At 46.2% G+C, this 16,297-nt stretch overlaps 1 protein-coding gene across 1 annotated transcript in view; it reads right to left on the bottom strand.

Annotated features, from left to right (window-relative positions):
* MAML2 (mastermind like transcriptional coactivator 2) overlaps positions 1 to 12,502 on the bottom strand; it is a 208,717-nt gene extending 196,215 nt beyond the window's left edge. The window contains exon 1 of the mRNA XM_041487258.1: positions 12,068 to 12,502. Within this exon, the coding sequence (XP_041343192.1) occupies positions 12,068 to 12,463 (396 nt within the window). The 5' untranslated portion in view covers positions 12,464 to 12,502. The remainder of the gene's footprint in view (positions 1 to 12,067) is intronic.
* Between the last annotated feature and the right edge of the window lie 3,795 nt (positions 12,503 to 16,297).

Raw genomic sequence — 16,297 nt, 5'->3', positions numbered from 1 at the left:
ACTCTTAAGCATTTTCTGAATCAGAACAATAAAGATGCCTGCTCCAGAATGTGATCCACTTCCACAATGAAGCAGCACACAAACAGAAAAGTATTTAATCATATGTTTATTGTAACACATATTCTTTTAGTATTTTTTGAACTGGAGCCTAAGCATTCACAACTGTATGCCCAGTCTGTGAGTGCTCATGAAGCATGAAGCACTTCACCTTCATGTGGTGAAGGGTCAAAGAACCTACAAGTGCCTTGTCAACTCACAGAAGTTTTTGCTCTAAGTTTCTTATGACAGTGACACAGGAACTTTGAGCTCATCCTTTATAAAACTAGTGAGAGTTTGATCATTAAATGTTCAAGCAAAAAACTAAAGGCAGCTAGAGAAGCAGTATGAGTGAAGATGAGGAGAACATGTGGAAAACATGTGTTCAGCCTGTCTCTCTCAGCCTGGCCCTCTGGCCTTTCCGAAGTAGAAAAACAACATTATGAAGCAGCAGTGTCAGAAGCATGAAAGGAGAGATGGGAGGGCAATAACCCAGGTGAGAGGGGGTGAATGTGGAGAAGGAGACATGGCTTATAGCTTTAAGAAGTGGAGGAGGGGGACAGCAGAGAAGAGCTTTACCAGGGGAAGCTGGTGAGTGACCAAAAGTGGCAATGCAAGGCTGGGGTGAGGAGTCCTTCTGACCCGTGTCAAAGAGCCTGTGCTTTGATGGCAGCCTGGGAGACCCAAGCACAGACAGTACGTCCTGGGAGAGGGCTGCAAGAACCACATAATAAAGTGTTGCAGCAAATAGCCCTTTTGGTACAGCTGTTATCCAAAGGCTGTTATCCTTCAGAGGCATAACAGAATGAACACACATTCAGTACACTGGCAAGGGGGTTATCAACCTCACTGGCCATCCTGGCTCTATCAGGGTCCCTCAGACGTATTGTGTGTGGTACAAATGTATGCCAAAGGCCTTACATATGGTTGGTTTACACAGAAAGTTTTAGAAGCACATACTGTTTACTCAAGGGACTGGATTAACTTCTGCAGAGCTATTCTGGTCCACCTGTAAACACATGGACTAAAGGGCTTTATGAAAAGTAGTTACTGTGTATTTCCAAGTGGCACCTTTTAAAACCTGGATATCTTGTGTTATGAATGCTGGGGGTTTGTTTTGGTTTCTAAGTACCAAAAATGACAGGATCATGCTATACAACTACTGGATACAGTTATTTTTTCCCCCAGTTCAAAGCTGGTTTTTTTCTCGCCAGTCCCCTAGGGCTGAAAAAGTTGTGTGTTAAACTTGCAGTATAAATTGCTGCTGGCAATTGCCCTCATCCCAATGCCCTTGCTTAGATGAATAGCACGGTCTGTATGGGATTGACCAAGGGGACAAGGTGGGAGGGGGCTGTGGTGCTCCAGGCCTGCTTATACAGGAGCCTCACAGACATCAGCCCAGGCACATCTACAGCTTCCTTAGCTGCTGAGAGTGGCACTGATGGCACTCTAGGGGCACCTATGAAGGATGGTCATGCCTAGTTTGAGGATGGCCTTCACACTGCACCTGAGCTGTGCTCTCAGATTCACCATCCACACACAGACAATAGATTGTGCTTTCAGGTTGCCTCAGGGCAACCCTTGAAGGACAGTCTTGACTTACCCAAAGGAACAGAATTAACTGAGCCTGGAATTAGCCATTAGTTCTGTTTTCTAAACTATGACTTTGACGGAAAGCAAGAAGATTTTGTAGTAAAGGGGAAAAAAAAGCAGGAAGCTGGGGGGTGGGGGGGAGAGGGGTAATGGAGCCAGAGTGTGTTTGCAGCTGCTGACCATCAAATTTCAATTCCATCAACATGACTGAGTTCCAGCTCCTGAAAAAGAGAGCTTTTGATGACATATTGACATAGCCTGAACTACAGTAGTCCAAGTGGCAGTGCTATAATTATAAGGATTATATTTAATACTGCACTTAGAAATGAAGGTCTGATACACTGTGACACTCTCTCTCTCCCTAAAAGCTGGCCAAAATATGTCCTAGGAACCATTATGGTAATACACAAAGTTGGTAGGAAGAAAGAAACGTCAGAACTCAAATCGTTATAAAAGGGGATCATGTGGCTGGCAGCTCAGGTCTGTTGGGAGTTGAGCAGTGAGGAGGAAAAACGTGTGTGAAAGGAAGGGCAGTTGGATTTGCAGGAAAAATGGCAAGTAGTTTTTTAAAGTACAGAATTAACTGGTTTAAGGAAATAAGTCAATTGATAATTAATACACTACTTACTTGTGAATTTGGATTCTTTTTGTAGCATGTCGTGGACTTCAGCCAGGCTGAGGCCTGTTTGTTGAACAAAGACCAAACCCTGCAAATATTTCTTGACTTGCTTAATTCGACACATCTTGATTTCAGTGCGATTACCCATGTGTGCACAATTAAGCACATGCATAAGTGTTTCCGGGAACTGGGCCATGGAGGTAAGCGGCTGCATGTTGAACACCAAGTCTATCTAGCTTGGAAGGATGTTGAACTAAAAGCTTTCAGAGAAGCAGAGAGAATGCATTTCTTTGGAAAACAAAATAATTGACTATAAACTAGCATAATGATCAGAAATAAAAGGCCTGATCCTACATTAGGCTGATGTTCCACAGTGCCACGTCCACAGTATTTCTTATAGGTGGTTTCAGGAGGGGCAAATCAGATCATAATCAAGACTGAAAATGCAGATGTGCAGATGTTGAAATACCATAACAATGAGGAAAAGAGGAAAAAAAAGGAAAAAAGAGAGAGAGGAAGGGAAGGGAAGGGAAGGCAAGGCAAGGCAAGGCAAAGAAAGGCAAGGCAAGGAAAGGAAAGGAACCTGGAGATGGTTTCTAAAGCAACAGAACCCTAAATAAATGGTCTGATTTTCCAAAGTGAAAAACATAAACTGAACAGCCCATGCAGCATTTTTGCCAACTGTCACTGAGGTGGTATTTCTAAAATCTGGTGGAATGACTCATCCCAGAACAACAACTGTTGCCAACAAGGTCTTTCCTTCAAGTCTAGATATTTGAATAAGAGAGATACAAAAACAAAATAAACAGAAAAATCAGGAACAGCTTCTTGTCTTGGGGTTCAACTCTGAAGCTGCCTGTGAAGTCACCCACTCTCCAAGGTGCCTCCTCAACCTACTGAGTAGGCATCCAGGAGATCCTCTGGGCCAGAGAAGGGACTGAGTAAACCTCCTGTTTGTTAAACCAAATTCTTCCTTCTGCACCTAGTCACAACCTCTCACATCATGGATACGTGCAGGATGCATCCTCCTGATCCGTTCTGCCCTCCACAACAGCAAACATTACCAGGAGAAGCACGACCCTGCCAACAGGTAGCACAGCCCTCAAGTGGTTTGAGACAGACACCCTTAAACTCTGTGGAAGCAAGGCTGGACCAAAGACTCCACTGTTGTGCAGTAACTAAACACAGCCCTGTCAGCACCAATGAACGTCTTTCTTTGGCTAGTGCAGAATGCAACAATTTCAAAGATGCTTTCTGAAGCAGTGTTATTTTGCTGAATAATTTATGTCTTCGAGTCTTCTGAAAATGAGCAGCGTACACTTCAGTGCTGCAATAATAGTATTCAGTGGAGACAGTGCACATTATGTTCAGTAAGCTCATTGCTTAAACACTGTTGCCATGACTATAAGAAAGTGATTATACTATTGTTTACAAGAGACTCTCAGTAAGTCATTACCACAGTAGCCAGAGTTTTGCCTCAAGTCAAAATTTTTCAGAAGGAAAAAAATAATCTCACAGGTATAATTAACTTTGTGATCAAGATAATCCATTGAAAGGCTTTGGAAACTGAATACATCCTACAGTGAGGAATGAAAATAAGTAAGGATCACCAGTGTCTCAGGACTGTTGACTTACTGGTTTTCTGATTGTTTCATGGGTAAATTCCATTGAGAAGAAAAGTCCTGCTAACTAAATAACTGTTATAACTAATTTTTAATTTATAGGACAAGCACCAATATAGGAGTTCAACTATGATGAGTAATGCTGTAAAAACAAACCACTTTGTACATAACGTAAGGGGCAAAAAAAGACTTTAAAATTTTGACTTAGAAGAAACATTTGTGATTATGAAAAATGGCTTTTCAGTGGCCTGGATTTAAATAAATACCCAGAACACTCAGTTCTGAATTCTCTAGTGCATATACATGTACAAGAGTCCAGTACACGACCTCTTTATCTCAATAACATGCTGATGATCAATAGTTTCCAAAAGTGAGAAGCAATTCTGAAGCTGTTGGAAAGTCATCCTCACATTTCCTATGATCAGTAACAGGCCAGGAACACAAAGCAAAGAGATGATTAATAGAGTGCTGGACTAGGAGTCAGGAAATCTGGGCTCCGTTCCCAGCTCTGCCACTGACCTGCTGTTTGGCCTTGGGCAAGACACTTGACCTTTCTGTGCTTCTGTTCCTCCTTCCATTCTTTGTCTATCTTGTCTCTTGAGGCACTGAACTACGCAGGGAAGGGCACAGTTCTCACTGGGTGTTTGTATAACACCTACTCTAGGGAGGTGGCTGCAGAGATCTACAATAAAGCCAGGGTACCACCAGGATGACTCTTGCACAATAGCATGTTCTGTTTCAAAACAGAATGGTCACGATGAACCCTCTTGGGGTTTCATCTGCTCGCTCAGGATCTTACCAAGTCTTTTAGCCAGCTTCAGGCTCAGGCAGCAGGTAAATGGGTTTGCAAGATGTGCATCCTCACTTGTCAGAAGCACTGTCACATTGATTCCTAATTGGTACTAATTTCTCTCCACCTTGATTCAGCTGGGTTTGCAAGCACATCAGAATTATAACTGAGTGACATAGATAAAAATAGCTACAGGAGCCATTTCTGAGTACACGGAATTTCTTCAGGGAAATGACAACACCTGTAGGTGAAACCACAGGCATGAGGGTGTTTTCAAATTAAAACTAAAATAAATTATAATTTTTAGGTAAGTGTGTTGGAATTTTGCATAAATTATTCAATTAAGCAGTATTTCTCAGTGCTTTTCTCACCCTGAGCCATAAATGTGAACCATCTTTCATTACTACCAGATGGGAGGCAACACATGCAGGGCAAGGTGGCTCTCACCTGCTTTCACTGGGGAGCAGCTGCAGAGAGACCTGATGCCTTGTGTATATAGTCTCAGTCCAGTCCCACTCTGCTCCCAGTTACCTGAAGCATCAAGTACATGAAACTTGGACACAGAAGACTTAATTGGGACATTAATTTGAGCACATATTGATGTAGAATCAGGAGCAAGTAAAACAAGAAAATATAAAGCATACACATTTATGATTATGAAAACAAAGTTAAAAAATGCTTTTCTCTGCTACACAGAAAGATCACTGTCACATCTTGCACTTTTATTGTGAACTTTGGCAACACGGTGCCGTGAAAACCTAGGTCTGGAGTCATGTGATTATGTAAAAGACTCATTCAGGTTTGTATTTCCAATACTCAGATCTGTGGGTCAAAGGCTGAAAAGGTGATTTGAAGCTCCTCCAAGGCTTTGTCAAAGCAAACATTCAAAACTCCTGTTTTAGACTCCATCAATAATGAATTTGCGTTTTGAGCAATAAAACTCATCATCACACCTCAATTCACTTTAAAGAAGTGATAAATAGTATCTTTCATAGAAGAAACTGATGTTTATGGAAGTGAAATAACAGGAGTAATCTATTAAATAGATCTTAGAGTCAAAGTGGAAACAAAGTAGATTTCACTTTACAGCATTCTCACCTAAAAGCTGTTGCTTGAGAGTTTCAGGTATTTTGGTTTAGTTATTAGTGTTGGCACTACAGTACAAATATGGACTGGTTACCTGCATCTAAAAATACTTTGGAAGAACTGGACAAGGTGTAACAACTTTACAAGTTGGCTCTCAAGTGGCTATAGGAAGCTTTCTAATGGGAATCTAGGGCATAAATAGTTTATGCTTTTATTTAAAGTAAAAAAAAAGCACAGAAAAAAAATCTGTATCTTAGTACAACTAAGTTGAAAATTTGATCCAAATCTCACTCAGCACCAGCTTCTTCTTTTCTGCAGACAAGACTACTGCCTTTTTCACTGCTCAGAGCTGTTCCAAACTGAAGCAGCATGATATAGGTAAGACCTTTTTCAGGTTTACAGACTGTGATTAAGATTTGTGGAAAATACAGACCTGTCAAGAATCCCATCAGCCTCATATTCCTGCTGGTAGTATCACCACTGGGAATTCATACAGGGGAATACTGACATGCAGACACCAGAGAGAGGTCAAAGAGCAAAGACCTTGCTCTTCTCTTCAGAGCAGCCAGGTGGCCAAAGCCACCCTCTGAGGTGCCCTCTAAGGTGTTACATAGTGGTTGCTTTAATCACCTGCTTGAATTCCAGGATGTGATCGTGTCAGGTCATTGTCAAGTAGAGTTGAGCCTTCAGCAGAACCCAAGGTCCCTTGTGCTAGTGAGACTGTACCACCAGAAAATCTAAAGCATAGAAGGGAAATAGTGGCACAGCAGGAGACATTTGCAAGACCACAGAGACGCTTTCTGGCAGAGCTGGCACCTCTATGCCAGTGCTTTGTTAGCTGGAGCAGCTTGCCAACTTCCAGCTCCTCCTACACCACATAAGGAACGCAATATAAATGAAGCAGTGGAGATACCATCCTTCCCAAAGCTGTCAAAAGGACCTGGATGGAGCAATTCTTTTCCAGTAATGAGAAAGTGGTGAAGTTTCAGTTTTTGTAAGGCAGCAGACTTAATAAGAAAAGCAGACCACAACTGGCCTTTGAAGACAACATCTTGGTAGAAGGGACTGTTGACAGCAGTTAGGAAGAGGAAGAGAGGCACTGTGGCCTTTCTTAACCTGCTGACTAGCCTAACTGCTGGGGCTTTTTTTGGTCACTACAACCTAACTGAACACCACATACCTAACTGCTGGGGCTTTTTTTTGGTCACTACAACCTAACTGAACCCCACATACCCCTTCTGCAGGGAGTGCTCTTTGAGAGGGGAGAAGTACCAATAGTGATGCGAGTCAAAGTTTCAGCAAAACAGCTTCTTTGACTCAGACATACCTTTCTAAGGTTCAGATTTCCCCACAGAACAGCTCACATTTTTGCTGGAGTCACACTTCTCAAAGGAGAACAAATAGAAGCTGAATATCACTTTCCTTTGTTGTGGTGCTACAGAAAAGCGACTCAATTTGAGTTCTGCAGGGGATGCAAGAACTCTCTCAGAGGACATGCCATAACAGCCACGGATGGTAATAAGCCCATGGGTTGGCCTTGGAGAGCACATCAAGTCCAGGCAGAGACATTGTTCCTCTGCTCACTCCCTACAGAACCTTTGGTGGTGGAAACAGACTGTTAAACAGTTTCAGAATGGATGAGACTTTCATTAAATGTATTCAAAGCTGAAAAAGCTTTAAAGGGTGCAAGTGATTTGATGGGAGAGCTGGGCCTGAAAAGGCTCCTACATACTAGCATTAAATTTAACAAATTCACTTGTTGAAATCCTCATTAGAAACAGCTTCTATGCAGCTTCCAGGGAGTCTTCTTGATTATGGTCTGGAAAATATTCTCACAGTTAAGGGGAACAAAGATGTTTAATGGCACCCATGTCCATCCAAAGCAAATGGCTCTCAGCAGGCCAGAGGGCCCATGACAGCAGATCAATGTTTTCCACCCACACAGGCAATGTGACTTACTCCTTTTACCTGACTCAGCTACATAAATTGTGATTATCGGAACACAGCTTTGCTCCTGCAGAAGCCCAAGAGCAGAGAGCAGTCCTTTATCTCACAAACAGAACATTTCCATTGTTTTGGCACCAAACTGTGTGTCAGTGAAAAGACTGCACTCTAGCTTTGCAGAATGGTTTGTGCTTTAATCCACCTGTCCTCACCACACTATAATGTCACTTCACCCCACAGGTGGTCACCTTATCCTGCTTGCTTCAGAACACTACCAAATGTTATGTGAATCCCCAAAAATATGCAGGTATTTTTGCAGGGTGCCCTGGCAGCCAAGCAGCAAACAAAACAAAGAACTTGGGAGATGGGGGTAAGTGTCAGCTTAGGCAAAGATACCAGAGCACAATCGTTCCTTTTAAAATACTCCAGGATCTTTAACACTAGCATAGAGGAGGCCAAATCTCAGCAAACACAGTGTGGATCATTTAAAAAAAAAAATCCAAAGGAAATTAATTCAGGATCTCCACATAAAATAACTGCCTGAATTGAGGTTTTACCAGTCAGTCTTGGCTCTTGGTACAAGTCAGGAAACCCTGGTTTTCACTGAGGTCCTCTGGGAACTGGGACAAACCCATTGACTCTTCTAGATTTGTACAGCTGTTGATGAGAATTCAAGGAGCAGGAGGAATTAACACATTCCCCTCTTCCTTGGATATATCACTTTTATGGGATGGTTTTCCCTTTTCTTTTTTCACCTGCTTGCAGTCTATATCTGGGGAACAGGCCACTTTTACAGTCACTTTTAAAATACAGAAAATATGAATGTATTTAATTGCTATTTTAAATGAATTCTTGTAATGATAAATTCAGCACAACCGTGAGATGGATGAAAGTAGAACAAGTCACCTGTGACTGATGACAAACATCACTGAACACACTCAGAGCCACCGCGGTGATGGCTGCAATGAAAGAACCTGACCAGAATAATACACTAATGCCTATGAGACAGAGTTCCCAGCTCTCACAGAGCAAAATGAGCAGTGCTCAGCCTGTATCAGAAGGATGATGGAATGAATTGACTGCCAGAGACTTGAAACTGCAATGCAAGAAGTTTAGTATTACCAGTTCAGTGCTTAAGGCACTGAGGAATGCCCTCCAGAGCTAACTGTTTACATATAACTTAAATAGTATAAACAGCTAAGTGCTGGAGGGCATGTACATACATATAGATGTATGTATATAAGAAAGACAGAATATTTTATCTGTTCCACTCTGCACCATGAAAAGTAACAACACCATATAAATAAACAAATGTCAGCTCTTGGGAAATGCACGAAGGCAGAAAGTACAAAAGCTTCCCTAGCTGTGTCCTGAAGAATAAATCTCTCATTCACACACACCCACATCCATTGGTCCAGCTAAAAAAATCTGATCCCCAGTCTCCAATTAGAAAATGCTGTTGCTAAAGATTTTGCTTTCTCAAAAATCAAAGTAACAATGTTAAATTAAGGCCAAACCAAACTCCTCCAAAAACTCCACTCTTCTGCCAGTTCTAAACTGTCCACTGGGAAAAGATAATTATCAAATAATAGTACCAACAACATCAGATAATCACTTCAAGCTCTTTGATATGTTCAAGGAAACATTGTTTCAAATGTTACCAAGTGTCAAAGATTTACTTTTGAGTCCAACTGTGAAAATGACCCATGCAGTGCCACTAAACACGGCAGGCACATGTGTAACAAGAGAAGTGGGATCTGCAAAGCAGAGGAAACAACCCAGCTGGGTTTTTCAGACAAAAGAGCGTCCTGGTAGCCAGAGCTCCCCAGTGAGAGTTATGACTGCCTTTGCGCTTATCTGTGTGGAGCTGTGGGGTTTTTTTTAAGTGGTGGACCTACAGCAAGGCACGTGGAGCTTTACATTCCCCTTGGAGTCGGCTGTGTCCAGTCTCACATGCTCAGTGTGAAACTTGCACCCATGCTCCTGTCTTGTACTTCCCTCTGCTAGAACTTCCCTGCCACAACTGAAACTCAGAGCTGCCCCTTGTTCCAGGACCCTGTGCACCCTGTCTGCTGTAAGGAATAAATCTGGAATTAGAGGAATAGCACATGTAAGGCTTCCACTGGATTTCCTCTTGAGAATCACTCAATTGAGGATGAATTCTGCTTAGAGATTGTTCTCTTCCCATCCATTTATAATGCACAGGACAACAGGCTTAGTCTACCCCATCCTTCCTCTTCTAGTACCTTTACCAGCTATGGCTGGAGGAAAAGCAAGACTCTGTTCTTTCCTGGTCCATCCCTGCCCTCTGAATTTTCAAGAACAGGAACACAAAGCTGTACTACCTCAAAGCTACATGACCCCCAGCTACTTGAATTCACCCCACTCAGACGCCGTGTGTTTTGCTATTCCTTGTTAATATTTGCAACACTGTTGTAAGGAGCTCTTGGTAAGGAGAAGGTGTATCTCCACGACACAGAGGTGTGACTTTGAAGCAATGCCTTTCTCTATTTCTTAATCAGAGCAGCAAATGAGGAATGTCAATATCAAGCATGGAGTGGGAAGATGTGCAGTGACACCATTACAACAATGCTGCTTCATGAGCCAGCATTTACTAGGTGCCAAAACATGGTTCAAGGCCCTAAACGTCATGCTCACTGAAGTCACACACCTTGTCAGCGTGATTACTGAACTAGCATGCAAAAATGATGGGGACTTTGTCAGACCTTTTGCTTCTCAAGGTCACATGTGTGGAGTTTTCTGGGAGGTAATGCAACATGCAACATAGAGTGAAGGCTGTGCATAGTACCTCCAGCAAGCAGGAGGCTAATAGCCATTAGTGATATTTCAGAAACAGGAACAACCTCTCAGCACTTAAAAGATGAAAATTTTTCAGTATTTTCTTGGGAGTTGTTTCATTTAGCATTTCCAAACAGCTGTCTCCAGCTATTTAATAATAATAGTAACAACTAGAAAAAAAAAAAATTAAAAAACAAACAAACAAAACAAAACAAAAAACCCCACATAGGCCTGTTCCCTAATTTCAGAAAGTGAATTTTTCTGGGACATACACTATTAGGCAAAAGCCCTTTCTTTTTTCCCATAAGGCAAGTGCAAAGCATTACATTAATACACACTGGAAAAATAAGATAATGGCTTTCTTGATTGTGACGAGGAATGTGGGGAGATTTAATCTGAACACTGAGTCAGGTGGAAGCGTCTAAACTCCCCTCGGACACAATGTTATCGCATTTAACGCTTACATCATCACCCTCACGAATGATGCTGAGTAACGCAGCCCCAAACGTCGATCCACGCACCCGCACGGGTAAGAAGGGAGAAACGACCACAAAGGTCCCGTTTTAGCATACGTCAGGCGCTAAGAAAGATAAGTTTGATGTCTGGAGCAGAGGGAGCGATCTATTTTCAGCTGTTCGTATAGCAGCCGCGGGCCTATCAGGATGCAGTCACTCCTCTCAATGTTTCGCATGTGTGCCGAGAATTGAGAGTTGGGAGGCAGCACAGCGGAGCAAACGCCTTCAAAAGCATGGTGCACTGACTGCTCGTAATAAAGTAACAGGAGACAAGGCTTCGCCTCCTTGACATGTTCAGAGCAATTTCCAGTTGAAAAAGGTCAGCGTATCATTTACAGAGCGGCAGTGCCTGGAAAACTCTCGTAACTCTGATCCGCGAAACACCCTGGGTGACAATAACAACCTGAGCATCGCTGCCGAGGCCGGCGCTCGGAGCTGCCCGCAGGCGCGGGCGCTCCGCTCCGGACAGTGCCCGCTGCCCCGGGCGTAGGCACTGCCCGAGCTCCAGGGCCACGCCTGCGAAATGACCTAAAATAGGTGCCTGAAGCCCTGGCGAACGGGATGGAGTGGGGCAGGGGGAACAATTCTGAACGCGGGTGACACTCGAGCGCTACTTTTCACCCTTGCTCGGGGACGCGCTGACAGCGTCGCCTGCCAGTGCCCTCCTCACGGATGCCGCTGTCACCGCCTTGCCGAGGCGCGACGGCAGAGGCGCGACGCGTTTTTAGGTGCACAACGCGATGTAAAAAAACCCCAAAGCAGCACCCCAAGCGGTCTCAAAATCCCTTCGAAGAGCACACATACACTCTCTCGGCCCCCCGAGCTCGGCGCCCGCCCACCGCCCCTCACACATTCGATGCCACCGCGGGCCCGGCGCCTGGCAGGGCCCGCCCCGCGGCGCAGCGGGCCGAGCCCACGGACACCGGGCCGAGCCCACGGACACCGGGCCGAGCCCACGGACACCGCCGGGCCCGCGGGACGGCGCGGGCAGGGCGGGCGCCCCGCGGAGCGAGCGGGGGCTCGGCGCGGCGCCTCCCCGCCGGCAGCGGGCGCTGTGACTCACCGCCAGGAGCGCCGAGGCGCGCTGCTCCCCCGCCGGCTGCTCCCCGTTGATGCCGCCGTTGCCGAGGAGGTGCTGGTGGTAGTCCGGGGGCGCCGCGCCGGCGGCAGCGGCGGCGGCGGGGGCGGCGGCCGCCTTGGGGTGCTTGCCGGCCTTGCGGGCGCCCTGCCCCTGCTGCACGAGGTGGAGGAGCTGCAAGGTGCTCTCCCGCTCGCGGTCGGAGCTCTCGGCGCGGCCCCGCTCGTAGCGCCCCTCGCAGCTGAGGTGGTGCTGGCGGCAGACGGCGATGCGGGCCCGCAGGCGCTCCACGATGGCGCTGTGCACCCGGGGCGCCGCCGGGCCCCCCCCCAGCAGCCCGGCCCCCAGCCCCGCGGCCTGGGGGGGAGCCGTGTCGCCCATCGCTGGCTGCCGGTCCTGGCCCTCCGGATGGGTCGGTCCTCACTGGAGGAGAACGGGGGGGGAAAAAAAAAAAAGCCAAATAAAGCGAGCCGCTGCCTTCAAAATGAATCCCAGGACGAAGGAGCTCTCCGTCGGGAATGAGTGAGACTTGGCAGGTTTATTGGGTTTATTTTATTTCGGGGGAGCGGAGGGTGTTATTCCTTGAAGTGAAAATTTAAGGCATTGCCGTGGTCGGCGGCGCGGAGAAACCCCCGGCGGACCGAAAATCTCGTAGGTTAGCTGGAGTGGGTTTGTTGGGGTTTCTCTCTCTCTCTCGCTCTCTCTCTCTTTTTTTTTTTTTTTTTTAAGTCTTTAGTAAATGTGCAAATAAAGAGCCGGGAAGGAGGAGAAAGAGGAGGAGGGTCGGGTTAGTTTAGTCTTTGTGCTTTCTCGTTTCTTTCGCCCGCTCGTTGCTGACCACTCTGCGGCGTGGTGACTGTGTCCGGCTGGCTGCCGCTAAACTGTAGTTCCTCTAAAAATCAGAGAGACAGATTCCCCGGTCCGGAACAATGTCAGTCAGTGGACTTCCAAACCACGCTTCGCCTTCACTGAATTCAGCCACTGGATAAATCCGTATTGCTTTCAGTGCTCATCTCCCCCCTTAGTATTAAGCAGCAAGCTACGGACACAGGCAAAGAACTCCTCTCGCGTACTTTCCCTTTTACTCCCAGATATCGAACAGTTTCAAGTACAGTTTCAAGAAAAGCACGGAGGAGGGGGGAGAAGGGGAAGAGGGGGGAAAAACCCCAAACAAGCAACCCAGCCCCTCTTCAGACAGTAATTACAAACGGAGAGTTGCACTTACAAACTTCCAGCATTTTGCCCCCAGAACAGTCCAGCAGCCACTTTTCCTTTGTGTTTTTGTATATTCCATGCCCGCGCCGGCGGGCGGGTGTTTGCCGGTGGGCTGTCGGCGCTGCCGGTGCCGGAGCTGCCCGCGGCCCCTCCGTGCGGCGCGGCGCGGCGCGGCGCGGAGCGGAGCGGAGCGGGGGCGGGAGGCGGGTGTCACCGACAGAGAGCGCGGCCGGGGACGCGGCGCCCGGGAGGCCGGGGCGAGGCGCGGAGCCTCCCAGCGGCCGCCGAGGGGAGTCGGGCTGCCGCTGCCGCTCCCCGGGAGGTATGTGCATGGGAGGAAGCCAAGGAAATCCCCGCTCCCCTCCTCGCCCTCTACCTGGGTGCCGGGCCGGGCGCGGAGCAGCTGCCGAGGAGCGCAGCCTCCCGCGCTCTCCCTCCTCTCTCGGCGGCGAGACCTTCAGGCGAGTACGAGGGAGTTCTCAAATAAATCACGGCGCTGCGCTCCTCTACCAGCTGGATTTCTCTGGAACAGACGGTATAAAAATAAGCAGTGCGTTCTAGGGCGCTCGCATGCTCGGGACGAGTGCACGACACGAGGTCAGGCTCGGGATGTGGGAGCTCCGCGCGCTGACAGGAGCTTCTTGGGTGTCCGGGACAAGTCACGTAGCGCCTACACTGTCGTTCCTCCCCGGGAAAGCCGCAGGCTTAGTGCTTCTCTCGCCCGGCTCCTCTATTTAGAGCAGGGCAATTTTAGACTGCGAGATCTGGCCTCTGGAACTGGCCTTGCTGCAACTGGCAGCCGTCAGGTTCTGCGTGTTATTGTAGGTGAGCTGTAAAGGAGGATGCAGAAATAGCTGGGAGCTGGCCGGCTTTATTAAAGCAATATGCTGTTCTACTACTGTGGCTGCATTAGCCAAATTCCCAAATACCTCTGGGAATAAAAATGGCCCCCAAGCACGCAGAGACACATCCCTGATGGAAATCCTCCAAGGTCTTTTGGGACTGTAAAGCCCTTAGTAGATGGGTGCATTATCTCTTTCAGTTCTGCAACGGGTCCAGTCAGAAAAATACACAAATTTCATCTCAGCATACTGAGACCATGAAGCTGAGGATAAGAAGGAGCTGACAATAACCCTCTCAGGTGTTTTTATCCCCTTCCAAGGTCATGCAAATAAATACTTTGAATGTCAGTGATGAAGTGACACATTCCTGGAAAATCCCCTAGAATATAAAAGATATGCAGCATTAGACATATGGGAAATATAAAACCCCCCACTTTCATGACTCCCATCTCCTTCATGCGGCAACAAACACGAGGGTTTTGTTGCAAGATGTGGGTTTCCAAGTTCTTGGTGAGCACCAGCCAGAGCCTTCAGTGCATTCAGCCCCATGTTCGTCTTAGCAAATGCTTTCAGACTTTGCTGAGGGATAAGGTGGGAGAAGGTTTGGGGCTGTGCTGCCTTCAGAGGAAGGCATTATTGCTAACAGGGGAAAGAGTTTTTTGTTGTTGTTTAACCTTGAACTACTGAGGAAGAGTGGGTTATTATTTGATATGTAACAGTAGCTTGAATCTGTTGAGAACAGTGGGTTGGCACAGCTGGAAAATAAAATGAAATTATAATGTTTGTAAAATAGTAGACAGTGTTACCTTTGCTTCAGGCCTTGCTTGGGCATTTATTTGTTCTGTACAGCTCAGATGTAATTGCTGTGTTTGAGGGGGTCAGTTACAGAACACACGTGCAACAGTAACACACAAATCTCATGGTGAATAAGCGAGAGTGTTTTAAATGATGGCTTAGCTGTGTTTTTCAAAGTGGCTGCGGGAATATGAAATCCATGGTGCTGCTCCGGAAGCTACCAAGACAGCTGGAGGAATTCTCTCTCTCTCTCTCTTTTACAAGACTACATAGAACTCAGAGAGTGATCTTTCCAAACAAAGATTTAATTTTTTTTTCATTTTAACTTGAGACGTTTAAGATGTGCTTTTTGCCAAGCAGCATCTCGAGAGTTCGGTTTGCGGTTTGATCTCTCCCTTCCGAGGCGAGAGGCAGCCGGCTGCGGGGCTGCGCTGCGAGCCCCGCTCGCTCAATCCGCAGCAAATGCTGCCCCTGGTGTTTCCGAGCAGGAAATACTCCACAGCCACCCTTCGTCTTCCCAAGTTTTGTTCAGAAGACCCTGGCGAATGTCACCAACCCCTGGATACCGCCGTCAGTTTTGGACTGGTCATTTGTCAATTTTCTTAAAAACAAATGGTTCTTAACACGTTGTAACATCCCTTGCGATGAGTGGCATTCTCATAAGCACACTCAGGCTAAAACATAACAGGTTCTAGAACAATTAATTACTTTATTCCTTCTGTTGACACTAATGTGACCTTTTTACCTGACATTGTAATCTCACAAGAACTGTCACGCTTGAGCATTTTTTCTGTTTGAATTCCCTACTGCTGCTGAAGCTCTGAGTTTCCCAAAGCAGCAGCCCCCTCCAGATGAGAAAAGCACATATTTGTGCTGGGTTCACAGCCAGGAATTCTCACCATAGACATCCCATCATGCTAATAACTTTCCAAAAATGGAACAAAAAGACTGTGCTGAACCTGTGTCACCTAAAATCTCGAGTGCATGCTTCAGTCTCAGCACATGGCTCGTTCATCTGTGTTTAGAAATCACATATCAAATTGCTTCTAAGTTACATTAACTCTACTGGAAAGGCATATACTTTATATCAATCCTACAGAGGACTTTCTGAACTGGAGCTTTGAATTTTCAGCCATTTCCATTATTTACTTTTCTTTGCCCCTTGCCATTTTGATTTCCTGGGGTATTCCCAGCTAGGCTCATGTGTGAGATGCTGCTCACCTGGCAAATTGTTTAACTTTGAAGCAGAGTCTGGCTGGACCTGAGTCAATTTTCTCATCTTTAAACTTTGGGCACAAGGTGCTTGCAATTGCTGCTCTGTTAAAACTGTAAAGTAAGAAATTTTGAACAGAGCATTTCTGGT

Source organism: Pyrgilauda ruficollis, unplaced genomic scaffold (genome assembly GCF_017590135.1).
Source record: "Pyrgilauda ruficollis isolate IOZ18807 unplaced genomic scaffold, ASM1759013v1 scaffold8, whole genome shotgun sequence".
Classification (NCBI taxonomy): domain Eukaryota; kingdom Metazoa; phylum Chordata; class Aves; order Passeriformes; family Passeridae; genus Pyrgilauda; species Pyrgilauda ruficollis.
The sequence above is the reverse complement of the archived record's forward strand: the minus strand, read 5'-3'. Positions and strand labels throughout refer to the sequence as shown.